The following is a 27,292-nucleotide window of genomic DNA, read 5'->3' on the forward strand; positions in this document are numbered from 1 at the left end:
TGGGTCTTATTCATTGTTTCTATTTTTTTGTACCCATTAACCATCCCCACCTTCTCGCTCTCTTGATTTTCCTTTGCATGCATGTATTCATAAAGTTTATTAGTATTCTGCAAATCTTTATAGGATACGTCTGACCTGTCACAGGTCACAATTATAGGGCACATATCTTATTTTCTGAGAGAAGCAGGGATTTTATTCTTTAAAAAAAAAAATTGTTTCACTTATTTTCTCCCTTTCATGTCCCTCCACTTCGTTCTCTTTTAAATCTTTCACATGTTTTCATTCATTACTTGCTTCCTGCCTTCCTTCCTTGAATAACACCAGGTGCTTAGTTTTGAAATCTCATTCAAAATGGTGCCACGTCATCTGCCAGGACCAAGAATCCAGAGGTGCTGTCATATTTCTCCTTGCCAGCGTGGATCTCCTCCGAGCCCCGCCCTCCCTCCTCACCTGCTCCTGGGGAAACCACGCCGATGTCGCCAACACCAGTTCTGGCCTGGGGCTCCCTCCTACACTGCCTTGGCCCCTTCCCCCTCTCCCGGGGACCGCTCCGCCCCTCCCGGATCCCGGCCGGCGGAGCGCATTTATTTGCATATTTCTACCTTTGTTCCCTGCCAGCGGCCAATCAGCGCGCTGGGCGAGACGAAGGGGCTGGGCGGGGCTAGGGCTCCGGCTCCGACTCAGCTGCTGCGGCCGCAGGTTCCAGAGCTGGTCCGAACCGCCGCGCGCGCTCCGCGTATTGCAGCCCCAGGCCCCGGCCCCGGTCCCCCACCCACGTCCGCGCTGCTGCCCCTCCTGGGCCAGGCCCCAAAGGCAAGGACAAAGCGGCTGTCCGGGAACCTCCGCCGGAGTCGAATTTACGTGCAGCTGCCGGCAACCACAGGTTCCAAGATGGTTTGCGGGGGCTTCGCGTGTTCCAAGAACTGCCTGTGCGCCCTCAACCTGCTTTACACCGTGAGTATCCCCAGTCCGTTCCTGCCCGCTTGGGGGTTTTGCACCTGCTTGGGCGCTCTTTGACTTCCCTGTCTGACCAGCGACTCACTGGTTGCATCCCGCTCCCCCTTCCCGGCTTCCCACGCTCTGCGCGCCCCCGGCCTCACCATCCGTCCCCGCCGGGGACCGGGCGCCGGCGCTTGTCGCAGCCTCTTCCTTTCGTTCATTGTGAAGCCGCCGTCTTTCAGGCTCGCTGGCCGCGTCTCTGCCACATTGCTCCACCCCGCCCCCTCACCCACCGCCTTGTTTTTCAAACATTTAACCGGACCTCCCCGCTTTCCCACCCCGAACCCTTCTGCCGCTCGCTTCTGGCATCCAAACGCATCTGGGCCAGGCGTGGAGGCGCGAGAGCGGTCCGGGCTTGCGGACAATTTTGCAGAATGGCGTGACCTGAAACTGACGAGGCGGCATATGGCTGGTGTGCCCCTGGGTTAGCTCTACGTGCCCTCCGGATTTTAATTGAGGCCACTGAGTAGGTTCACAGGATATCCGCTGCTTCCGAAGTTTGTTTCGTGCTCGCAGTAAAGGGATGTCTTTTTGTTGTTGTCAGTTTTGCTCGTACATGGTGCTTTTTCTGCGTGTCTTGTCCATGATCAATATCCTAACTCCATTTTAAACCAAGTCCTCCAGGAAATAAGCGAGCCCCCACCCAAGTCGTTTCTTTCCCTGCCAGCCAGCTTGGGCCTCTTAGTTTTAACGCTGCAGGCTATCTTTGTGATTTTTTGAGGCGCAATTCTGGGTGAACAGAAGGATGGGCAGGACAGATCGACGTTTATTGAATGCCTATCACGACCCAGGTTTTACGTACACAATGTTCGTTCATCATGCTGCCAACCTTCAGAGGGAATGGGGCATTGTCTACATTTTATACATAAGGTAAACGACCAAAAAGGTTTTAATAAGTTTACATAGCTGGTAGTTGACGAGTCAGGAGTGGAACCTAGGCTGTGGAATCCAGATCTTTCCACAGGCTGCCTCTACCAGGCGGAAGAAACTTCCTCTTCTGTCATCATCCCTCCATTGTAGTCTTGCTCCTTTCTATAAATATACCTGGCGCTTTGCAGCACCCACCCTGAAAACGAACCCAGCACCCCTGCATTAGCAGAGAGCTAGGCCATCTGTACAAGCTTAGATTACATCCTTGGAATAGAGAGGCTGCCTTGTGGTCACCAACAGGAGAAGGAGGTTGGGTCTTTTTTACCATTACTCGTCCTTTGTATATGAACATGATTGCAAGCTTTGAAGGCAAGACAGAAACAGGCATTGAGTATGCTTTTATGGCTAGTTAGTAAAGAATATAGTCAGCATGGCCATTAATAGTAGACTTGGGGGAAAAAAATTTTAGAACACCTGGTGATACAGTTAGTTCCCTGGAGACACATGTCAAGTTTCAGATCAAAATTCATCTGTATCAACCTGAGGCATGCTTATCACCGTGGCTGTTTATTAAGTAAATGCTGACCAGTTCTCTAGTTTTTTTGTTTTTGTTTTTTTTTTAAATCAATGTGAATGGCCTGCTTAGAACTTTAAATTCCTTTTTTTGTGCCCTGAGTTTTTTGTTTTTTTTTTTTTCTGCCAATGATTTAGTCATCTGTTTGCCAGACACTTAATCTTGCAGTGTCTGCTTACACAGAGTGGAATGTCTACTTTGCATATTTACTTGACTGAGGGGTCTATATAAATTAATGTATAATATTTTTTAGAAAGGCAAGTTATTTAAAAATGAAGTTCCACTGCTTTCTAGACTTACCATTTTTAGTTGTATTTAGAGTATATCAGGAAAGTGAGGCAAAAGAAAGGTGATTCTAAAGGGACATATTAAGACTATTTAATATCTATTCTAAATCATTGACCTTCAAAGTGTGTATTCTATTGGTTTTAATAGCTGAGCAGTAAAACTTAATGAATTGGAAATTCACGGGACAATAAAAATGGCTAGCTCTTTTAAATCATAGACTTTTTAGACAAAGGGACATTTCTTAAAATGAATTAGTGACTACTTGTTTCTTTTACATTTTAAATAGGCTTAAATAAATGTAGCAATTTAAAGTGGAGGCAAGTGACAGGTAAGGTGGATCAAGTCTTAGATAGATACTGAAAATGTGCTATGGCCGTTATTTAGCTTCTATGTCTCCCCTGATCTCTTTCTCAACATTTTAAGATGAAAAAAGTGTGAGGCAGTTGGGGATGGTTTGAGCATGAAGATTTGGGAGATATTTGTTTATAAGTCATGAATAGAAACACTCTTTGTAGGTTCTAATCCCACCCTGGTCACTGTCTCTAAAATGTGCTCCACACTACAGGATTACATTTGAGGTCATTTCTAAAAGTGTTGGTTAAACCAGGATTGCATGTGGAAACAGCAGGTGCAAAAACCATGGCTGCCTGAAGCATCATCACTGCTGTGTTGAAGCATTTTCTCGAGGAAGCATTTTCTCAAGGAACTTAGGACTGTATCAGCTGAACTGTCCGCATGCTCTGGTAGCTTGCTAATGAGCCTGAGATTCGTGCCACGTTCATGGTCAGCTCAGAAAGCATGTCACTAAAAACAAGTTGCAAGTCCCAAACAAGGAAATTTGATCATTAGGCAGAATTTTTTTTTTTTTTTTTTTTTTTTTTAAAGATGGGGTCTGTTCTGTTGCCCAGGTTGGAGTGCAGTGGCATGATCTTGGCTCACTGCAACCTCTGCCTTCTGGGTTCAAGCGATTCTCCTGCCTCAGCCTCCTGAGTAACTGGGATCATAGGTGCACACCACCATGCCTAGCTAATTTTTTGATTATTAGTAGAGACAGGCTTTCACAATGTTGACCAGACTGGTGTTGAACTCCTGACCTCAGGTGATCCACCTGCCTTGGCCCCCCAAAGTGCTGGGATTACAGGCATGAGCCACAGCGCCCGGCTGGCAGAATGTTAGCAGTTGGTTTTTGTTGTTGTTTATGGCTTGATTATTTTAGTTAATAGGATCGCCAGTACTGGGCAAGCTTAAATTAGTGTAGTATGTGTTAACAATTTGTAAATATAGAAGAAAAGGGGGAAGCTACATTCCTGAATTCACCTTCACGGTATTCTAAGAGAGTGACTGGCCTCAGAACTTCCTGCATTTAAAGAAACTTTCAGTTTCTTCATTCAACAAATACTTGAGTGCCTACTGTGTGCCAGGCTCTATTCTCAGTTTGGAAATACAGCAGCAAACCAAACAGGGCTTAAAAATCAATATGCTTTTATGAAGCCTCGTTTTTATTTACTCCCTTTTCTACACATGTTTTCAGGAGTTGTATTCAGTCAATAAATATTTGCCTACTGTGTGCACTCTTTTGAGAACTGTGGGAAATAAATACCTACAAAGGCAAATGCACTCAGAAGACAGGATCTAGATGAGAGATATGGAGTGGGAAAATTAAATGGCGTATAAGGAATATACTGACTTTAGGCACCATAAAATTTAGGAATGTGGGAGATATTTGTGGGTTAGAGAAGTAGGGGGAATAAAGGAGGTGTGATTGAATCAAGGAAATGTAGAAATAGTGTGTGGGTCTTTTTGATACCATTTAGGATATACATAAAAATGAAAATGATTTGGGAAAATGACTTATTTTTAATAGTTTATAGGAATATTTTAGGCTGAAAAGAGTTTGACAAATAGTGAAAAAACTTTTGAAAATTATGCTTAGCGATATGTGGGAAATTTTAGAAAATATGAAATAAATTTTGTATGAAAATATGTAATATTTTGGAGCTTTATAATATGTCTCCTTGTGCTTCTTAACCAGAGAAGAAAGCTCTATTGAAAACACCCAACCAGAAAAAAGGTAGCTGACTTAGTTAAATAGAACCAAACTGAAAAATATGACCAAGCGTCTATTTACTGGGACTTTTTTTTAAGAGTCGCCCTGCCAGTTTTAAAATCAGGAGGGAAATTTCAGAAGTTACCGTTTTGTTTCTCCTGTGTGTGTTCATTCTTCTAACATCTGTCCATGTTTGTTTCTTTCTCTTTGTCATAATGCTTTTTCCTTATACTTTTGGTTGTTTTGAGAAAAATTCTCATGCAGCATAAAAATTATACCGAATTACATTATTTTGAAAACACATTAATTTATATTTTTATCATCTCTGAAATTGGGATGCATTTTATTGTTTTTATTTTTATTTTTGAGATGGAGTTTCACTCTTGTTGCCTAGGCTAGAGTGCAGTGGTACGATCTTGGCTCACTGCATCCTCCGCCTCCTGGGTTCCAGCGATTCTCCTGCCTCAGCCTCCCGTGGAATTACAGGTGCCTGCCACCACGTCCAGCTTATTTTTTCTCTTTTTAGGGGAGACAGAGTTTCGCCATGTTGGCCAGGCTGGTCTCGAACTACTGACCTCAGGTGATCCACCCGCCTCGGCCTCCCAAAGTGCTGGGATTACAGGCATGAGTCACTGCTCCCAGCCTGGGATGCATTTTATAGTAGATAAAGTGTGCCATATCTGTTAGATAAAAAAATATGACCATACAATTTATGGGAAGAAAATTCTGTTTTTTTATCTGTTAGATAAAAAATATGTCCATACAAATTATGGGAAGAAAGATCACTGGATTTATGAAGAAAACTGAAACTTTTCTAACTCTATTACTGGATAGACGGCTTACTTTGAGTTTCAGTTTCTTCATGTGTAAATTGGTGATGATATTTTTCAGTCTTCCTTCATGAAGCTGTGTACGGATAAAATCAGATAGTGTATAAATGCTTTGGATGTATAATAGAAATAAGTTGTTACAGCTTCAGGTGGAAAAAGTTGAATTTTGCTGAATTTATAGACTTGGCTGCTGCTTTGCAGCTATTCTTCACAGGTAAAACTTGCGTAAAGAAAATGCATATAAAACAATATTTTGTTTCTTTTAGCTTGTAGTGATCAAGATTAAAGGCAGAAGCACAGCTAAATATTTTAAAGCATGAAAGTTAGCATTAGGTTAAAAAGTAGTAATATTAAGTAGGAATTACTTTTATTTATCCACTGTAGAATTGGGTATTTCTTGTAATATCCTTTTTTTTTTCCCCATTATTGGCCAACCTTTCAAACATGTCTGTGGATTTCCTCTACCCTTTCTCTTGAACAAATATACTTCCTGTAAAATTGTATTACAATTGTAACTGGTTGGGGTTATTTGTGAGTCTAATGTAAGTATAAGATGTGCCCAAGTTATTTTCTTTCTGTTCCTTATTGTAATCATGAATATTAATTGAACATCAATAGCAGTGAACGAAACCCCAATGGCGTGCCTTCATGGACTTTACGTTTATGGGGGCAGACAGATGATAAGTAAGTAAATTCTATATCATATTAGAAGGTAAATAAGTGCTATGGAGAAAAACAAAGCAGAGTAAAAGGAACGATGGGTGGGGCAGTGGAGTGGATGTGGGAGGATGGGTACACAGCTTCACATGTGGTGGTCACGCTTGGCCTGCATAGAAAGAAAACAGTCTAAGAAAGGTGTTAAACTGTTCTTGCATTGCTATAAAGAAATACCTGAGACTGGATAAAGAAAAGAACTTTAATTGCCTCATGGTTCTGCAGGAAACATAGTGCTGGCATCTACTTCTGGTGAGGGCCCCAGGAAGCTTACAATCATGGCGGAAGGGGAATGGAAGCCTCTGTGTCACATGGGGAGAGTGAGGCGGAGGTGCCAAACACTTTTCAAACACTTTAAACAACCAGATCTCATGTGAACTCAGAGGGAGGGTTCACTTATCACTGAGGGGATGGTGCCAAACCATTCATGGCAGATCCACCCCTACGAATCACCTCCCACCAGGCCCTACCTCTAACATTGGGGATTACATTTCGACATGAGATTTAGAGGAGACAAATATCCAAACTATATCAAAAGGCTTAAAGGAGATGAAGAGCAGTTATCTGGGAAAAGTGTTTCAGGTAGAGGAAATGGTCTTTGAAAAGATCGTGATGGAAGAATATTTCTGCTTTTTTTTTTCTTTTCTTTTCTTTCTTTCTTTCTTTTTTTTTTTTTGAGATAGGGTATTGCTCTGTCACACAGTGGCATGATCTCAGCTCACTGCTGGAGAGCTGTCTCCTGGGCTCAAGTGATCCTCCCACATCAGCCTACCAAGTATCTGGGACTACAGGCATGTGCCACCATGCCTGGCGAATTTTAAAAACTATTTTGTAGAGACAGGGTCTGTGTTGTCCGGGCTAGCACTGAACACCTGGCCTCAAGCAATCCTCCCACCTTGACCTCCCAAAGTGCTTGGATTACGGGTGTGAGCAACTGTGCCTGGCCAGGAGGAGTATTGCTGGTTTATGCAAGGGACAGATGAGTCAAATATGAGTGTGACAGAGCAAGCAGGCAGTGCAGTGTAGGAAATGAGGTCAGAGAAGTAATGGGTGGACCCAGGAGAGCACCATAGGGACATGAGCTTTTATACCAAGTGAAATAGGGAGCCAATGGTGTGTTTAGGTTTGAGGGCTGATATAGTCTGATTTTTATATAAAAGGCTATATGACTCTTGAGTTAAGAATAGATTAGAGATGGCACAGGTGGGAGCATTGAGACTAGTTACAAAGCTATTGCTACAATTTGCGCATGAGATGATGGAGGCTTGGATTAGTATGGTGGCAACAAAATTAAAAGAAATAGATTCTGAGACTGTTTTGGAGGTAGGGCGACCTGATTTACAGAAAGAGACAAGTCACAGATTACTTATGATTTGTGGCTCAAGGAACTGGCAGGATAGATTTGCCATTAACTAGGATGGGGAAAATGGTAGGTGGAGGAGGCTTTGGGATGAATTAGAGGATTCAGTATTAGATGCGATGCCAAAGAAACCCAAGTGGAAATGTCAGGTAGCACTTATAGTAACCACACTGTCACTCAGGGGAGAGGACTTTCTGGAGATTTAAGTTCAGGGAGCCATTTAAAGAGTTGGGATTGGATGAAATCAACAAGTTAGTGAGAGTAGATAGAGAAGGGCAGTGGTCCATGGATTGAAGCAGTGCCATTCATACATCAAGAGATGCAGGAGAGGAGGAACATTCAGCAAGGGAGCCTGAAAAGGACTGGCCAGTCAGGTAGGAGGAAAATTGCAGAGAGGTTGGTGTCTCAGAAGTCAAGTGCAAACCCTTTCAAGGAGATGGGGGCCAAGAGTTGGTTCCTGAATTTGTCAGTGAAGAAGGCATTGAAAAGAGCAATTACCGTTTTATTTTTCTTATAATCCTCTGAACAATAAAGGCCATGTCCCAGTCATTCTGGCTTTCCTGCCTGCCCGCCACAGCCCTGGCATGTGGTTGGCATTTAGTCAATTGAATGCAGGAATCAGTACAGGGTTCTTCTACCCATACTTCATTTCTTGACTTCCAGAAATGCTCCAAAGAAGGAAGTGGTAGGGTGGGGTTGGAACTTTGTTGGCAGCTGTGGAAGTCACCTCAGTTAGTTGGAAAGTGACAAGTGGAGGTCCCTTACTTTCAGTCACCTTTATATAATTTCCATATACTTTGTATTTTTTGTTTAGTAAGTATAAAAGCAATGGCATCATAGAGAACCATAATGAAGAAAAATATTTGCAAGAGCACTTCAGGCTTTCTGTGTCATTTGAAGAATGATCCTAAAGCAATCAAAGAACTGAGGTTTTGGCTTCAACACTCAATGTCTGGCTATTTAGCAAAATCTAGATTATTTATAGAGTTTTCACATTTCCATCCAGACGTTTGGCATCGTAGAAACACATGCTTGATCTTTTCGTAATTGCTCTTTAGTTTTCCACATTAAGCAGAAGTTCAGAAGAGAGTTCAGTATTCACACATAATTCCTCATTGTGAGTGTTGAGGCATATTGAGGAAGATAGTCTGGGGCTTTGTTTTCTTTTTTTAGGGGCAGGGTCTCACTCTGTCACCAACGCTGGAGTGCAGTGTGTGATGATAGCTTACTGCAGCCTTGAACCCCTGGCTCAAGCAATTCTCTCACCTTCTCTCCTTCTGAGTAGCTAGAACTACAGGCATACTCTACCCTACCCAGCTAATTTAAAAAATTGTTTTTGTAGAGACAGGTCTTGCTATGTTGCCCAGGCTGGTCTTGAACTCCTGACCTCAAGCAATCCTCTTGCATTGGCTTCCCAAAGTACTGAGATTACAGATGTGAGCCATTGAACCTGGCTACCTTTGTTTTCTTTACATGTCTGTGGATGCCATATTACGTTTTGTTGGTAGAGTCCTTCTGTATCTTACTGCTGTTTTAAATTTGCTTGCCTTCCACTACCGTCATAACTTCTCTCTTGCTTTAGTGCTAACAAAACATTTTTGAATAATTTACAACATCTAATCTGGCTTTTTCAAATGTTTTAAAGTCTTTCATCCTCAAAGCAATTCACTTACCTTGGAAGAATTTTGATACTCAAAAAAAAAGGTAGTTGTTTTCACAATATTAAAATCTGCCTTTTCATCTTGTTTTTGAAATGTGGTGGATATTTGATGAAAGATTGAAGGTTACGTAGACAGAGAATAATATGGAACATCATTAGGCTGACTTTCTTCCCCTCCAAATATTTTATAGATTGGAGAATTAGCATTTCCTTGTCCGGAAAGGGTAATGAGCAATATCATATGCTCTTTCATTCAACAGTATGTTTTGAGCACCTCTTCTGCTTCACAGTCTTGGCCAGGTGCTAGGAATATAAGATAACTTGGGCCTTGATTGTCTGGCGCTTAAAGTGTAGAAGGCCCATCAGAAGAATTCCAAGGATGGCTGGGAGGAGGAATGGTGGCTAATGAATAACCTCGGGTGATAATCCAGGCCCTTCACATCTTGGGATTTGTCAGCCTTGGAGTATGGACTTTATCTCGAGATCAGAAACAAAGGACAGCCAGCGTAGAAGTGACCTGATCTGACTGTCTTTAAAACAAAGACCACAATGTTAGGAATAGAGTTTAGCCCAAAGTAATAGAAACCCAGCTATCACTGCTTAAAATGGTAAGGTTTATTATTTTCATGGAAAAAGAAGTCAAGACCCAGGTAACCCAGGGCATGTGCACAATTCAAGCATATTGTCATGGGCCCAGTCTCCGTCAACTTTCCTGCCCAACTGTCCTTGGCATGCCGCCAAATTACATACAAAACTCTAGGTACCATGAATTGTTCCATGCCAGGCAGAAGATGGTCTAAAATGTCTTTCCTTGTAAAGCTTTGTCTTTTGGGGGAAACAGATCTATTGAAATATTATTGACACAGTAAGGCGAATATACTTGAAGTGTAGCATTTGATAAGTTTTGGCATATGTATACACCTGTGAACCCATGACCACATTCAAGACCTCTGAAAATCTCCTCATCCTTCTTTGAAATCCCTTTTTCCCCACCCCTAAACCCCCCTCCTAGTCTGCAGGCAACCATGGACCTGCTCAGTGGTAAAACTTACATTGGTGTTACATTTAGTAACGCCAAGGAGGGTGTTTGTAGAAAAAAGATGGGACATTCCTCTGGCTCATTGATTCCATTCTTCTTTTGATGGCAGAGTAAGAAGCTTTAGGGATGTCTTTTCAGCTAAAAGGGAGTGCTCATGGTTTTAAAAACTTATTGACAAGGTGAGAATTTAGATTTGGGGTTGGTAAGGAAGGTGGTCTCAATGGTGAAGGTAAATAGGGTCAGTGCAAATTTGCAGGTATTAAAAAATTGTGATAAACACAAGGTGAAGCTTATATTAATCAGGTTACTTCATGGGTTATCGATGTTCTTGAAACAATCATATTGGCTCATATAACTGGGACATCCAATAGTTGAGTCATAAGGTTTTGTGGGATCAAGGGACTCAGCAGTCGCTCGCCCCTTTCATCTGCTTTTCAGCTTAGCTTGCCTCTGCTTGGTTTCTTTTGGGGGCTAGATCTTTCCCTGTACATGATGGCCACTGGCAGAATCAATGTCGTCCTTATAGCTTGCTAGGTCAGATGAACCTATTGTTTTTTTCCTTTCAGTATTCCTTTACCGATCTTACAGGACACACTTATTGACCCTGTTGGCTTATGGACCCATCCCTTGGATCAATCACTGTCGATAGAAGGATGGGCAACCATGGTTGGTAGGCCAGAATTTTGTGTGTCTGCTGCTGATGATGGTCAGAGGGGCCAGTCATTAATGGTTGTACTGGAAATATATGTGTTAGGTTGCAAAAACAACACATGTCTAGGACAGAGGTCATTCTTATTCTGGGCAGCAACTTTCCCAGTTCTTCTATTCTTAATTCTAGCATATCCTAGCAATTTCTTCATCATCTGCAAGGCTTAGTATAGTGGTTTAATATTTCAACACCTGCATATACTGGATTATAAAGAACATTATGCATATATCTTTCTTTGTTCTTTATTTTTATTTATTTATTTTTTGAGGCAGAGTCTCATTCTGTTGCCAGGCTGGAATATAGTGGCGTGATCTCAGCTCACTGCAATCTCTGCCTACCAGGTTCAAGCGATTTTCCTGTCTCAGCCTCCTGAGTAGCTGGGATTACAGGCACGCGCCACCATGCCCGGCTAATTTTTTTTTTTCTTTTTGTATTTTTAGTAGAGACAGGGTTTCACCATGCTGGCCAGGCTAGTTTTGAACTACTGACCTCGTGATCTGCCTGCCTCGGCCTCCCAAAGTGCTGGGATTAAAGGTGTGAGTCACCGCTACTGGTTCTCTTTGTTCTTTAATACCATTATTGTATATATCAATCCGAAAGATAGATAAACACTTGTTGCTTTATGTTAAAACAATGCTGTTTGCTAGAGTGATCTCAAATATATTGTTTCTTAATTCCAAGTAGAATTTCTTGTTCTTCTATTCTAGACAACACACAGTGTGCTCTTCTGCTTGTATGTGAATGTACGTGTATGTGACAAAATTTCTGAATCAGATAAAAGTAAAAAAGCACAAAATGAATAAGCTTAACATTTTGTAGTTAACTAATGGAAAGGTCAAATGAGTAGAGGGCATTACTGGTCCTTAACACATCACTGTGTGACCAAATCTCATAGGAAGTAAATTAAAGAAATGCTATTCAAATACCTGTTGATATGCCTATAAAGCAGGAACTACAATTTCTTATGCATTATAATAGTGTCTTTAATATTACATCTCAGTGTAAAAAATTTCTTAAATATATTCCTAGGCACTATGATGCAGTTCTATAGGGAGAAAAAAAGTCACATTACTCCTCACCTATAAAATGAAAGGAACAGATTAGAATCTCTAGCCAGGTACTTCAGTGCCATGGTGACCTCTCTCTCTCTCTTTTTTGTTTTTGTTTTGAGACAAGGTCTTGCTGTGTTGCTCAGGCTGGTCTCCAAACTCCTGAGCTCAAGTGATCCTGCCTCAGCCTCCCAAAGTGCTAGGATTATAGATGTGAACCACTACGCCCCACCTGTGCTGTGGTGTTCTGTGTTTGTGCTGTGAGCCCTGGCTAAAAATTTCTTTCTTTTTGAGACAGGGTCTTGCTCTGTTGCCCAGGCTGGAGTGCAGTGGCATGAGCGCAGCTCCCTGCAACCTTGACCTCCTGGGCTGAAGCTATCCTGAGTCAGTCTCCCAAGTAGCTGGGGCCACAGTTGGTTGCCACGGCACCTGGCTAATTTTTTTATTCTTTTGGTAGAGACAATGTCTCGCCATGTTTCCTAGGTTAGTTTCAAACTACCTGGGTTCAAGCAGTCCTCCTTCCCCGGCATCCCAAAGTGCTAGGGTTACAGGCATGAGCCACTGCGCCTGGCCTGGCTGAGAATTTCTATGTTCCTTGCTGTAGCACCTTCCTGTTTATTCACCTTCATTAGACTCTATTCACATGTACACTTGCAGTTTTGCCATTGTCACTTTCTCTTGGGGTTTACTTGAGGAAGAAATGCTAGTTTTAGACACTTTTTATGACCAGTTTTATGATCTTGCTTTGGTGTACCTTTTCCATTACAGCTCCTTTAGTTCTCTTTTTAAAACTCTTTTAATATGATTCGTCTTTCTTTGTCTTAAAGAGAAAACGGGAAAGGTTGGTGCTTCCTTGCTTATAAAAACATTACTAGCAATGAATTAACAGATGCTGCATAATTCCTTTTTTAGCAGCATTCTGTCTCCCAAAGGGAAGGCAACTGTTTGTCATAGGTGTACATTTACTTTCTATTACAGTTGATTTCATAAGAAAACTGTTATTATAATAGAACAAAAGATTCTTTGGAGTCCCTTTGTCTAGCAAGTTCTGGTGACAAACCTAGGCTTTTTAATTATGCAATTAGAGTTAACTGTTTGAATCAACAATTTTTAGATCACTGGTTTGGAAGACCTCATATAGTCTTATTCTCTTCACAGTTACAAACCAACCATAACAAATTATTATCACTACCGAGAAATAAATTGTTTTATTATTATCTTTAAAAGTCTCCTTTAGTAAAGTTAAAGATACGCTGATAATCAGATCTTATTAGAGGCATATTATAAATCAGGTGTTATAATTTTAAAAGTTAACTTGGGTATTTGGGGGATTTTTAAAATAATGTGTTAGAAACACTAGTCATACACAGGAAAACACATTGTTTTTGACTTTTTAAATGAACAAATCCAACATACTTTTGGTTGTTTATTAGAAAATTGGTTAGCACAAACAAGTTTATGATGTACAGTTTCACTGTTGCTGTAATAAGTGCAAAATTTGTTTTGGATTGGACAGTTGAGTCTATGTTTTCTTTCACCTTTGGGAATGGTCCTTACAAATGAGAATGTGTATTTGCATGTGCATGTGTGTGCTTATGTGCACCTAGGAGTTGGGCGTGAAAATGGGGCAGGGCAGTGTCTTGGTTCACATTTGAGACCATCTGACTGTGATGAACCCAGAGCATTGCCTTCTGTTATAAACATGTGGAGAATCAGCAACTTACTGCCTGTTGCCTTCAGTTGTATACCACCTTCATTCCCAAGCCTCCTCTTTCCTAAATAGGAACAAATTATAGGAGGGAATGTGGACTGCACTTGAATATACATAGATGGGAATCGATGTGAAATATTTGAGAGACAAGTGAGACTGTCTAGATTTAAGTAGCTGGGTTTGGGAGATCGTGGGAGCTAAGGCTGGTTGAGGAAAAGTTGAACTAATTTACAGAGGAAAGCCAAGCAGAGGAATTTAGAATTGGTGACTTAGTAAGAAGGGGGTTGTTACATTTTTCAAGGCTAGTTTTAATTAGGAAATTTCATATGTGCAGGAAATAATGCAGTAGACCCCTCTGAACTCACTGGCTTTATACATTTCACATATGCCAGTGTTTTTTTTTTTCTCTCTCTTTTGAGATGACGGTTCTCTGTGTTGCCCAGGCTGGAGTGCAGTGGCTATTCCCAGGTGGAGTCACAACGCTCTACAGCTCAGGACTCCTGGGCTCAAGCAATCTGCCTCAGCCTCCCGAGTCCCAGCTACTGTTGAGACTATAGGCACACCACTGAACCCAGCTAATCTGTCTTTTAAGAAGATAAATGTTGCTCTATAACTAAAGGCCCACTCTCCAGTCCCTTTCCCATTTTCCTCTCTCAAAGGTAGTCACTGTCCTGAAATCAAGATCTGTCATTTGCATGAATATGCATGACAGTGTCATATGTTACATACATTAATCATGTACAAATAACATATAGTATTGTTTTTTGTGTTTGAAAATTTATATAAATGATATGTTTTATCTGTATTTATGCAACTTGTTGATTTTCTTTACATTTTTGAAATTTGTCAATTTAATAGAAATAGATAAAAATCATTTGTATTCTAATGTGTGATCACACTAGAGTCTGTGAATTCCCTAGTCATGATGTTTGCAAATGTTTTTAATTTTTTACTGTAACAAACAAGGCTGTGGCAGAATCCTGGTATATGTCTAGTTGGGGACATAGGTGTTCTCTTGGGGATTAACCTAGAAACAGAATTGCTGGGGTAGTAAAGGATACATATCTTTAATTTTCCTAGGTGTTGTTAATTTGTTACATAAAGTGGCTACCACAATTTGTATTTCTACTTATACACGAGTTCTAGGTTCTTTACATTCTTGGTGTCATCAGGCTTAATTTTTGCCAGTCTAGTGCATATGAGATGGTATTTCCTTGTTTTAATTTTTGTTTCCCTGATTTTTGATGCGATTTAACATTTTTCATGTGTTGGTTGACCTTTCAATTTCTTTTTCAGTGAATTGCCTCTTACTGCCTTTGACCACTTTTCAGTTTGCTTTTTGTCTTAAGTTCATTTGTAGGCATTTTAATTTTAATTTTATTTTTATTTTTGAGATGGAGTTTCGCTCTTATTGCCCAAGCTGGAGTGCAGTGGTGCCATCTTGGCCCACTGCAACTTCCTCCTCCCGGGTTCAAGCGATTCTCCTGCCTCAGCCTCCCAAGTACTTAGGATTACAGGTGGGTGCCACCACACCTAGCTAATTTTTTGTATTTTTAGTAGAAACAGGGTTTCACCATGTTAGCCAGGCTGGTCTTAAACTCCTGACCTCAGGTGTTCTACCTGCCTTGGCCTTCCAAAGTGCTGGAATTACAGGCGTGAGCCACCGTGCCTGGCCTTGTAGGCATTTTTAAATATTCATGTGTGCTGGAAATATATTCTCCTGGTCCTAGGCTTCTCCCACATTTGTCTTGTATTTTTCACTGTACAGTACAGAAGTTTAAATTTGTAACAGGTAGGATGGTATGGTAGGCAAAAACACAGATCTACAGCCAGGTAGCCTGGGTTCATATCCCAGCTCTATCCCTTCCTTGCTGTCTAACCATGAGCAAGTTACTTAAGATCTCACTCTGTGCACAGCTTTTCCCATCTGGAAAATGGAAGCAGTAGTACCTACCTCTTAGGAATTTTGTGAAGATTAAATTAGTTAATAAATGTAAAATCCTTATAATATTTTCTTAAACAGAGTAAATGCCATGTCAGTGTTATATGTGCGTTTTTTGAAACTTGTTTCAAAGACATTTTTCCTTACTTAAAAAGTCATTAAAATTTTTTCTGTACTTTTAAGTTGTGCTTTTAAGCCCAGAGTTTATGGTTTGAGGTAGGGATAAATAATATCAGTTTTCAAAATGAGAAGGTGATTGTCACAAGGCTACTTATTAAAGCCTACTCTTTCTCTACTGACTTAGAATTTTACCCGTCTCAAAGACTACGCTGCTGGCTTATTTAGATCTGTATCAGTTACCTGCTTTAATGACTGAACCATTAAAATGAGGTATTTGTCATATCTCTTATTTTATTTTTTTTTAGACAGAGTCTTGCTCTGTCACCCAGGGTGGAGTGCAGTGGCACGAGTGCAAACTCTGCCCCCCAGGTTCAAGCTATTTCTGGCTAATTTTTGTATTTTTAGTAGAGACGGGGTTTCACTATGTTGGCCAGGCTGATCTCGAACTCCTGACCTCAAGTGATCTGCCCGCTTTGGCCTTCCAAAGTGCTAGGATTACAAGCATGAGCCACCATGCCCGGTCATTATAATAAGTTCTGATATTTTTAGATGGTTTTTAACTTAGTTTTTAAATTTTATGTATTTAATTTTACTTAAAAAAAAAAAAAAGGAAATACATCCAAAATTTGTAGAGTCAGGCTCAAGTTTTACAGACATGGGTGAAAACAACAAGGGTGGCATTCAGGACAGTTAGATTGAATCACTGACAGGACTGATTTGCTCCCCAGGAGCATTTCTTCTTCATGGTTCTGGTGACAGTGCAGCTGGGCTGAGAAAACGTGCAGCAGATACAAGCTTTTGTCCGTAATCTTTATCTCTGTTTATTTTACGTCTTTTTTCATGTGCTTCAAATACATTTCACAATTTTCTTCATGAAGATCTTGGACTACTTTTGTTGGATTTCTTCATATATACCTTATATTTTGGGGGCATATTACAAATTATAGACTAAAAAGTACATGAAAAAAATTTTTTTGGTGCATCGGCATGTTGTTGATTTTTGTATATTGATTCTGTTTCTAGCAACTTTGCTGGTTCTTACCAATTTTAATTTTTTTTTATTTTTTGGATTTTCTTTGTAGATACACCTAATAATTTGTGAATAATGAAAGCTGTGTTTCTCTCCTCCCATTGTTCTTCTATATTTACACTTAGTTGTCTAAAACCCCACTATAGTGCTGAATAGATGTGGTGAAAGCCCACACCCTGTCTTATTCCTGAATTTTGGAGAAAATGTTTACGATTTATTTTTATCTTTCCATTGGCTAGAGTAATCTTTCCTGTCTTTTGTCACTGAGTTTGATTTTTGCTTTGGGTTTTTGATAGGTATTTATCAGTTAAAAAATTTGGAAGGATTTATTATTAATCTTTCTCTTAAATAATTTTGCCAAGGGCTGTTACTTTTTTCTCCTTTAATGAAGCTTTATGTATTCTTTCTATTGTAAGTTTCTCTTCCTTCTCCTACCATTGGGTTTGTTTTATGTGGCTCTTTTTTAAGTTTGCATTTGTAAAAATATCGTTTTTTTAATAGTTTTTATTCCCCCTTTAACTATTTATTTTATTTTTTCTTTTTAATATTTTAAAATTTTTTTTATTATTATTATTTTTGAAACGGCATCTCACTGTGTCACCCAGGCTGGAGTGCAGTGGCACGATCTCTGCTTACTGCAACCTCTGCCTCTCGGGTTCAAGCGATTCTCCTGCTTCAGCCTCCCAAGTAGCTGGGATTACAGGCGCCCACCATCACACCCGGCTGTTTTTTAAAAATGTTTTAGTACAGACAGAGTTTCACCATGTTGACCAGACTGGTCTTGAACAACTGACCTCAAGTGATCTGCCTGCTTTGGCCTCCCAAAGTATTGGGATTACAGGCGTGAGCCACCAGACCCAGTACCCTTTGATCTTTTTAGTCAGTTTAAAATGTTTTGTTTTAGTCTCCTTCAGTTAGTTCTGTCATCTCAAGTTCTTGGGAGCTTTTATCCTTCTTTTGTTATATTTGTCATATCTCTCTCATGGTAAATTTTTTTCTTAGTCATTTTGTGATTTATTGATTGGCACAATGCTTTTATTTTTTTCTTTGGAAATCCTGTATGGGCTGGGATTTGGAAGGGTCCATCCTGAGCAAATTTTGGATATGCTTTTATGAGCTTTTCTCCACCAAGTGCCATCAGCTTTTATTTGAAATGTTTGTCTTGAGGATTCCTGCATGCCTGAGGCAATGCACTCTTAGACTGCAAGCATGGGCATGGTAGGCTCTTGTTTGATAGGCTCGTGTTTCTCTTTCTTGCAGACTTTTTGAAGAGACTGACAAGTCTTTACTGTCTTTCTGGATAGATTGTTGTGGTTTTTCTCTAACCCCTGACACTAAAAAAACAGCTTTCTGGACATCCCAGTTATGCAGGAGTCTCAGTTACACTTCCTAGCTCTGCTACGAAACCTAAATCCATTCCCGTTAGGGACTGTTCTGACGCAGGAACTCCTTGCCCACCTGCTCATGGGACCCCAGAGCATCAGCTGTATGCTTGCAGTTCTAGCTTTCAGTTCTCCTTTCATTTCTGACCTGTAGGAATTTCTCATAGTTTCTCTGTGCTCAGTTACATATTTAAATAAAATGTTACAATCTTTTCAGTGTTTTAAAATATTTGTAGCTGAAAGGATTCTATGGTAGCTCAGTTGCCCATGTTCCAATAACCCTCTGTGGTGAGCTAACACACTCCAAAAAGTCGTTCATATCCTAATCCTTGAAACCTACAAACACGTTACTTTATGTAACTAAAAGGGCTTTGCAGATGTGATTAAATGAAGAATCTTGAGATGGGGAGATTATTCTGGATTATCTGGGTGAGCTTTATGGAATCACACAGGTCCTTAGAAGAGGGAGGAAGGAGGATCAGAGTCAAAAAAGGATGTGCATATTTGAGGGATTTGAACATGGTATGCTGCTGGCTTTGAAGACAGAGGAAGGGGTTATATGCCAAGGAATGCAGTAAACCCCCAAAAACCAGACGAAGCAAGGAAACAGATTCTCCCTCTGCAGTTTTCAGGAGTACAACCTGACCAACACGGCCTCCAGAACTGTAAGGCACTACATTTGTGTTGTTTTAAGCCACTACACTTGTGTTAATTTGGAAAAGCAGCAATAGGAAACCCTCTTTGATGGTTTTAGAGGACTGCCTGGTAGTGGTAATTAGGGTAGATGGAAAATTATATTGAAGACACAGCAGAATCAGCTTGGTGAGGAATGCCCTTGACAGAGGGTTATATAGAAGGAAGCAGCCTCTTTTTTTCCCCTATCTGCAGGAAAAGAAAAAAACAGAACAGAGGTACTTGTGAATATTCTAGATAACATTCTCAATAATAGCATAATGCCTAATCTGAGAATTAAACTAGTGCTCTTTTTCCTCTTTTTGGTTGTAGAGATCTTTTTTTTTTTTTTACATTTACATTAATAGATTCTCATTATTAATGAGCCTATTAGTTGGCAACTGAGTGAGCATTGAAGAGTTTCCTCATTTTGCCAAAACGATGAGGCAAATAGTGTATTTGCTTTGCTGGGAGGATGCTGATGAGGGCACCAGAACACTTTACCCCAGCTACATGGTAAGGGTTCCACTGATGGTAAGATTCCAGGCAGGTTCTATAAGAGTGAGAGGTTCCTAATTTGTCAAACTCCAAATAGATGAATTGTTCTGTATTTCTTTTCTAGGACTGCTGTAGCAAATTACCACAAACATGGTGACTCAAAACAACAGAAATTTATCCCCTCTGGACCTGGAGACCAGGAGTCCAAAATCAAGGTGTCCACAGAGTCAGGCTCTCTCAGGGACCTCAAGGAGAATCTGTTCTTGCGTCGTTCATTTTCTGGTGGCTGCTGGCATTCCTTGTGGCTGCATTAGTCTCTGCCTCTTTTTTTAATGTAACTTTCTACATTGTGTGTGTCTCTCTCTAATTTCCCTGTGCCTCTTTCTTAAGGATACCTATTATGACATTTAGGGCCCACCTCATAAAAGGATACAACATTTAGGACCCATCTCATAATCTAGGATAAGCACCTCCTTTAAAGATCCTTAATTTAGTTCCATCTTTTACCACATATGATAATATTTATTCTTGGCCAGGCATGGTGGCTCATGCCTATAATCCCAGCACTTTGGGAGGCCGAGGCAGGTGGATCACCTGAGGTCAGGAGTTCGAGACCAGCCTGGCCAACATGGTAAAACCCCGTCTCTACTAAAAATGCAAAAATTAGCTGGGCATGGTGGCATATGCCTGTAATCTCAGCTACTGGAGAGGCTGAGGTGGGAGAATCACTTGAATCCGGGAGGCGGAGGTGGCACTGAGCCAAAATTGCACCATTGCACTCCAGCCTGGGTGAAAGAGCAAAACTCTGTCTCCAAAAAATAAAATAAAATAAAATAAAATAAAAATTATTCTTTTGCTACTTAAGGTTATATTCACAGAGGGGTCAGCTGGCCTATTCTATTTTTCTGGATTTTTTTTGTGTGTGTGTGTGGGAGATTATTGTTCTGTACTCTGACTCACCTTATAAAAAATCTCTGGTGTAGCAATTATTTGTCCTATTGTAATTTTTCATTTTCTTCTGTACTGACTTCTAGAGCAAGGGTCCAAAGACTATATAGGTCACAGCCAGATCCATCTCATTGAAACTGTTTTTATACAGCCTGCTAGCTTAGAATGGTTTCACATTTTTGAATGTTAAAAAAAAAAGGAGGAATGATATTTTGTGATACACTACAATTATATGAATTCAAATTTTGCTATGTATACATAAAGTGTTATTGGAACACAGCCCTGCCTGCTCATTTGTTCACGTATTGTCTGTCACTGCTTTTGTGTACAGTGGCAGAGTTGAATAGTTGTGGCAGAGACCATGTAATCTACAAAGCCTGATAATAAATAACTGGCCCTTTGCAGAGAAAGTTTGCCAAGCCCTGTTCTAATAGGGATGTCTTGTCTCTGGCGTTTAACACACAGTCAGCATCAAGTACTTGTTGATGAATAATTAACTTTTAATTTAACATTTAAGCATGTGTAACTTTTAATATTCTCATATTTAAGAATTTCAGTAATATGGTAAGGTTGTAGTATAATTCCCAAAAGGATTTAAAGAATCTTTTAAAGATCTTAAAGAACTATGGGGTTAGAAGAATTTTATTAATAATACCAGGTTGTTCATGCTTCTTATCTTTTTGGCTCTAAGACTTAAAGGATACAATGTAGTTTTCCCTGTGAATTTAACTGAATTAGGATATGCATCACACCCAGGACTTGGATGTTGGCAAATGTGATGGTTAATTTTATATGTGAACTTGGCTAGGCTATGGTGTCCGGTTGTTTGGTGAAGCACTAGACTGGATGTTAGTATTTTGTAGATGTGACTAACATTTACAATCAGTTGACTTTAAATCATATTACCTTCCGTCATGTGGGTGGGCCTTATCCCATCAGTTGAAGAGCTTAAGAATAGAGATTAAGATTTTCTGAGGAAGAAGGAATTCTGCTTGAGTTTCCAGCCTGCTGGCCAGCCCTACAAATTTCTGACTTGCCAGTCACGACAATCATGTGAGCCAGTTCTTTAAAATCTCTCTGTCTCTGTCTGTTTCACTGTTGGTTTTTCACTCGGTAGATAGATAGATATAGATATATTTCCTACTGGTTCTGTTTCTCTGGAAACAAATACAGCAGGCTGCTCTGATGTCTTGCACATGTGGACCGTCTTCAGTGTTTGGTACCATGATGCAGCAAGGATGCTAAGCATAGCCCTCCTGCCGTGCATCATCCAGTTCTCCTTCTTCCTTCGCACCTCCTTCAGGCTTCTGTCTTGTACAGCTCCCGAAAGGAAATGTGTTAAATTTGAATACCACAGAGTCAGAAATAAGCTCACTTGTGAAGGGGCAGAGGACTTTTTCTCAGTCCAAGACTGTTTGAAGTTGTGAGAAGACTGTCAGTGTGTATGATAAAATGAAACAGAGGCAAATGGGCCTGCTGATGAGGAGCAGTTGGGAAAATGAGAAGGACTAGGTGAATTTCTGAGTGGCAAAATTTGTGAAAATTTTTGCCTCTGCTTGTCCCTCTGAAAAGAAAAGCTTGCTGGGTGTACCGACTGCAGTGGAGCCCACCAAGTCCATGTAACTCTCTAATTTGATTCTATTATGCTGTAGATGGTTCCTTTTATTTTCAAGTTTTGTCTCTTTGGCAAAAAAAATACAAAAAAAATTTTCTGTAAGAGTACAAATAGACACTCATGTAGCAGTTTTGCTTGTATCTCTACATATGTAAGAAGGTTTACTCTACCAGTAGATGTTAAATTTGCCTGATAAACTATTATATTACATATGAAAATTTATACATTTGAGCAGAAAAAGATCCATTTGAGTAAGTGGTAATTTATGTTTATATTTCTAAGCAAAGTTTATCAGGCTTTTAAATGGTACTAGAAAATAGATATTTTGTGTTTTGATTCTTCCTAATTGGGTATTATGCTGTCAGATTGCTCCAGAAAATGGTTGATCCACGATTGAAGTGAAGATACTGTTTCCTTCCTGTTCAACAACCTGTCCCCCATTCCTCCCCTAATATCTATGGACGCTTCATCTTCTATAAATGAATCATCATCTTTATGTGGCATACTATTTTTAAGTGGGATTTTAAAGAAGTGATGTCATTTTGAGTTTTACAGGTCATAACCACTAGGCATGTGCTCTTCAGCCAGTGTTGTTTTATAAATAATATGGATAAAACAATTGGAATATCAAATAATTTCTTTTTGCTCAGAATACTGGTTCCCTTTAAATAGCTAAAGTCTCTTACATTCTTTTTATTCTGCTAAGAGTTTTCATGATCTGTCTATATATGATTTTTAATAAAATAGATGATGACATTTAAAGCAATTAATTTCAGCAGCAATTCTATGAGCAGTTTTTGAGTATTCCCCAGGGACCTGGTCTTGTGCTAGATTCTGGGGCTATATAGCGAGGTGAAAAGATGTGGGTCCTTGCTCTCAAGTTGCTGTCAGTCTTCTGGAGAGTCAGGCTTGGAAACACAATGTGTGATGAAGGGAACGAGAGAACCATGTTCCAGGAACAGAGATAGACCAGACAATGGAGGGATTTATTTAGTCTGTTGGGGACTAGGGGGGCTTCCCAGAGGAAATTACAGTGCATTTGGGCTTTGAAGGAAAGATAGGTGATGTCCATTTGAAGAGATCAATATGTTGGACTGAGATTGGCATCTAGAAGTTTTTGCGTGTATGATTTCTTCAAAATCTTAAGTAGCATGCGTTTAGGCTCTACAAACATGACTTCTGAGGCTTTGTGAGAATTTTGGGTGTTAGCATATTAGTCTTTTTTTTTTTTTCTTTTGCAAGAATAAAGCACGACTGGGGATTAATGTAAGTTGTTAAGAAAATACTGCCTACTGAGATCTTCTGTGTGTTCTTGTATTGAGTTTTAGGTGCTTATTTGTAAGAGACTAAGTAGGCGCCTGAAGGATGTTGTTGATATTTAATTAACTGGTGTTTTCCCCATTCTCTCTCTTCTCCTTCGTCCTGTACCCCTGTCCCCGGGTGTTTTTGCAGTTGGTTAGTCTGCTGCTAATTGGAATTGCTGCGTGGGGCATTGGCTTTGGGCTGATTTCCAGTCTCCGAGTGGTCGGCGTGGTCATTGCAGTGGGCATCTTCTTGTTCCTGATTGCTTTAGTGGGACTGATTGGAGCTGTAAAACATCATCAGGTGTTGCTATTTTTTGTATCCTTTTTAAAAATCAAGATTTTACCCTTGATGACTATTTTAATGGTTACAACTAATTGAATATTATCACTAGGAAATTTATTGCCAGAAAGCAACTCTAAGCAAGCCTTATGCATATTTGTTCAAGAACTATTTGAAACATTTCTTGGGGTAATGTTATTGTATGTTTTCATATTCTCACCCTGCCCTTGTGACATCCTGAAGAATATATTCTGCAAGTTCAGTGTAGTCCTATTTATCATGTATTGTAAATTCAGAGTTAAATTGAATTGATTTGGTGACTTCTAGGCCCTTTTTTACACATTCATGTTTGGTTGAGAATTTCAGTGTTTTTTTAGACTTAATATTAAAAAGCTTACATGTATTTATCTATACTTATTTCTGTTTTGTATATGTAAGAATTTTTATTTTATTCTGAATGAAATTCTAATCTATTTTTAGTTATGTAATTATCATGACTAGTATTTTTCTATATAAATTTGATACAACTGTGTATTACCAAAATAATAATATGTGTATCCTTTTTGAACTTCCTCTAAGTGCCATCTGTTCTGTATTCTGGGTTAATTGCTTCTCGTGCAATCTAAAGTTGTCGGTACCTCTGTACCTCTGTTTTATGCCATTTTAAGAATATTTAGAAGTATCCTTAACTTCTAACTCTCAGTATATGATTATTCTCTTAGTTGTATTTATTGTTCAGTTTTCTGTATCTTGTGCTTGTTTAGCCCTGAACCAGGAGCAACAGGTAAGCTAAGACTTTTTTCTTCTACTTTATTATACCACGTAGCATGAGTATGAAAAAAAGGAGAGAAATGATTAGAATATAAAATAATTTCATCTTGCGCAGAATGCCACCTTCACTCTGGATAGCAAAACTCTGTTGTTCCCTTTGCATTCGTGCAGCAGGTTGGAGCCGGACACCATCAGGTGTTGCTATTTTCTGTATCTTTTAAATCGGATTTTGCTGTCACTGGGTAAAAAGTGCTATGGCTATAAGATGTTCCCCCAATCTTTTCCCACCATTATGCAATGAAATATTTGCTCCAGAATGTTTGCGGCTCCGTTCTAGCAATGACTGTTTTCAAACTCTAATTTGTAGACAAATTCAGGTTTCTGTCATGGAGCAACAGAACTTTTGCCTTGTTAACACCCTGAGAATTATGCCTTTGAACCAAGTGCTTCTTTTAAATTGCATGTAAATTCTTTTAAATGCATGTAAAAAATTAGGAGTTTTTCATCCTTGGGATAGAAATAGTGCCTTAATTTTTGCTGCAAACTGAGGAATAAGCCTTTGAAGAGTTTTACTGATTTTTAAAATAAAAATTATTTTAGGTACACAGTACTAAAAGTTACAGGCTCCAGCTTTATACATTTTCTGCAGGGATGACACATTTTACATATTAAATACATTTGCTAGGGTCAGCTTCTGGAGGTTGGTTGGAACAGTACGGCAAGCGCTCGAAATGACATCCAGAGAAATCTAAACTGCTGTGGGTTCCGAAATTTTAACCCAAATGACACCTGTCTGGCTGTAAGTACATTGTATATTATATGTTTTTGGAAATGTATTACATACAGATAAATAATGATTAACATGGAAGAAATGGACTTTCTGATGCTGAGTTGTATTTCAGAATTATTTTATATATATATTTACATTATATTTCCATGTCCTCTGTTATATCATTTGCCTGTTCTCAAATACCCACTCCAGAGAGTGCTGAGAATTTCAAGGCCCTGTTGGACACAGATGCTAATGGTTTATTGTCCCTAATTTCTTCCCATCCTTCTCTTCCTAGAACAAGTTATTAAAGAAATAACATTAGGTCAGTTCATGTGTTCATATTTTGGGGAAACTCCTGTTATCACTTCCCTGAGCCCTAAGCTGAATATTTCCTCAATGAGGCTTCTTTTGTGAGATTATCTCCTTGTATGGGGTCTGTGTTATGTTTCTGTTGCTGCATAACACATTATTACACAGCAATAGAAACACATGGCTTTACAGTTTAGTGGCTTTAATATCCATTTAGTGGCTAAATACCCATTTATTATCTCACAGTTTCCCTGGGTCAGGCTTGGCTGGGTCCTCTGCTCACCTGGCTGAAATCAAGGTGTCCCATCTGAGGCTGCAGCCTCATGTGAAGCTTGAGGTCCTCTCCCCACGCTCAGTGGTTGTTGGAAGAATTCAGTCCTTGTGGCTGTGGGACCACCCCTGTTTATTTTGCTGCCTGTTGGCTGGAGGTCTCTCTCTGCAACTAGAAGCTGCTGTCAGGGACTATGTTACTCTTTCACAATGTGGCAGCATCAAAGTCACCATGAGAATCTCTCCATTCTGTTAAGATGGAGTCTTATGTAATGCATAATGGAGTCTTATCTAATGTAACGTAACACGGAAGTGACTGTCCTATCATATTCACAAGTTCCATCCATACTCAACAGCAGTGATTGTACAGGGTGTGTACACCGTTGGGGTGGGAGTGCAGGAGTCTTGGGGGCCATCTTAGAGATTTGCACACTAAAAAACCAAGGCCTCAAATTGGATGTAATACTCTTAGACACTAATTTTGTGTGTATGCAGTTTTTATGTGCTTTTTATGAATGTATTTTGAAGTAAAAGTTTTTTACTTTAATTGGTGCAGAGCTGTTTTAAAAGTGGCCACCCGTGCTCGCCATGTGCTCCGATCATAGGAGAATATGCTGGAGAGGTTTTGAGATTTGTTGGTGGCATTGGCCTGTTTTTCAGTTTTACAGAGGTATGTGCAAATAACAATATTTTTCCTCCTTTGTCACAGAGGTTTCTGTTTTGTATGGCAAAGGGCCTTGATTCTTGTAATGTTATCAGTGAGCATTTTCATTGAGAACTAGCACTGTAAAAAGAGGAATCTTGGTTCAGAATTAAAAGATCTTACAAGTCTATCAATAGCACCAACTTTAGGACCGGGTGAAATGCTTGATCCGTCTCCTCTTATGTAAAATTTAATGAACTAATGAGTGAGGTTAGACTGAATTATGTCTAGGATCTCTTCTATTTCTAGAGTTGTATGATGAATTATAATTTTAAGTTTAATTTGGAAAAGGTAGGAGATTCACATTCTTTAATGATTCACATTCTTTAATATGTATGTTAATATCTATAATACACAGACATACTTACATAAAAAGATATGCTTTGAAAAATTACCTTCCTACACCATTTTTCATGCCCCTGTTCCTAGCCTTCTAAAACCTATGCATAATGTCTATATGTGTATAATGTACTGTGTATAATATGCAATATATAGTACATTATATATATGTGTATTTATCATATATTTTATTCAAGTTTAGTTTCTTTTTTTCCTCATCAAGAATGAAATATGCACATTTGGCTGTCATTAACAGCATAGGAAAAATGAAGACCAAGATTAGTATTCATTTTTGATTTTTATTTATTTATTTTATTTATTTGTTTTGAGACAGAGTCTTGCTCTGTCGCTTAGGCTGGAGTGTAGTGGTACGATCTTGGCTTACTGGAAGCTCCACCTCTTGGGTTCAAGTGATTCTCCCACCTCAGCCTCCCACGTAGCTGGGGTTACAGGCATGCACCACTACACCCAGCTAATTTTTGTATTT

The 27,292-nt window shown here is 39.6% G+C and overlaps 1 protein-coding gene across 1 annotated transcript in view; it reads left to right on the plus strand.

Moving 5' to 3' along the window:
- The first annotated feature begins 674 nt into the window (after positions 1 to 674).
- LOC105475628 (tetraspanin 13) overlaps positions 675 to 27,292 on the plus strand; it is a 30,813-nt gene continuing 4,195 nt past the window's right edge. The window contains exons 1-5 of the mRNA XM_011731057.2: positions 675 to 954; positions 23,510 to 23,677; positions 24,345 to 24,425; positions 25,098 to 25,211; positions 26,320 to 26,433. Coding sequence (XP_011729359.1) covers positions 892 to 954; positions 23,510 to 23,677; positions 24,345 to 24,425; positions 25,098 to 25,211; positions 26,320 to 26,433 — 540 coding nt within the window. The 5' untranslated portion in view covers positions 675 to 891. The remainder of the gene's footprint in view (positions 955 to 23,509; positions 23,678 to 24,344; positions 24,426 to 25,097; positions 25,212 to 26,319; positions 26,434 to 27,292) is intronic.

This window comes from Macaca nemestrina, chromosome 4 (assembly GCF_043159975.1).
Source record: "Macaca nemestrina isolate mMacNem1 chromosome 4, mMacNem.hap1, whole genome shotgun sequence".
Taxonomy (NCBI): Eukaryota; Metazoa; Chordata; class Mammalia; order Primates; family Cercopithecidae; genus Macaca; species Macaca nemestrina.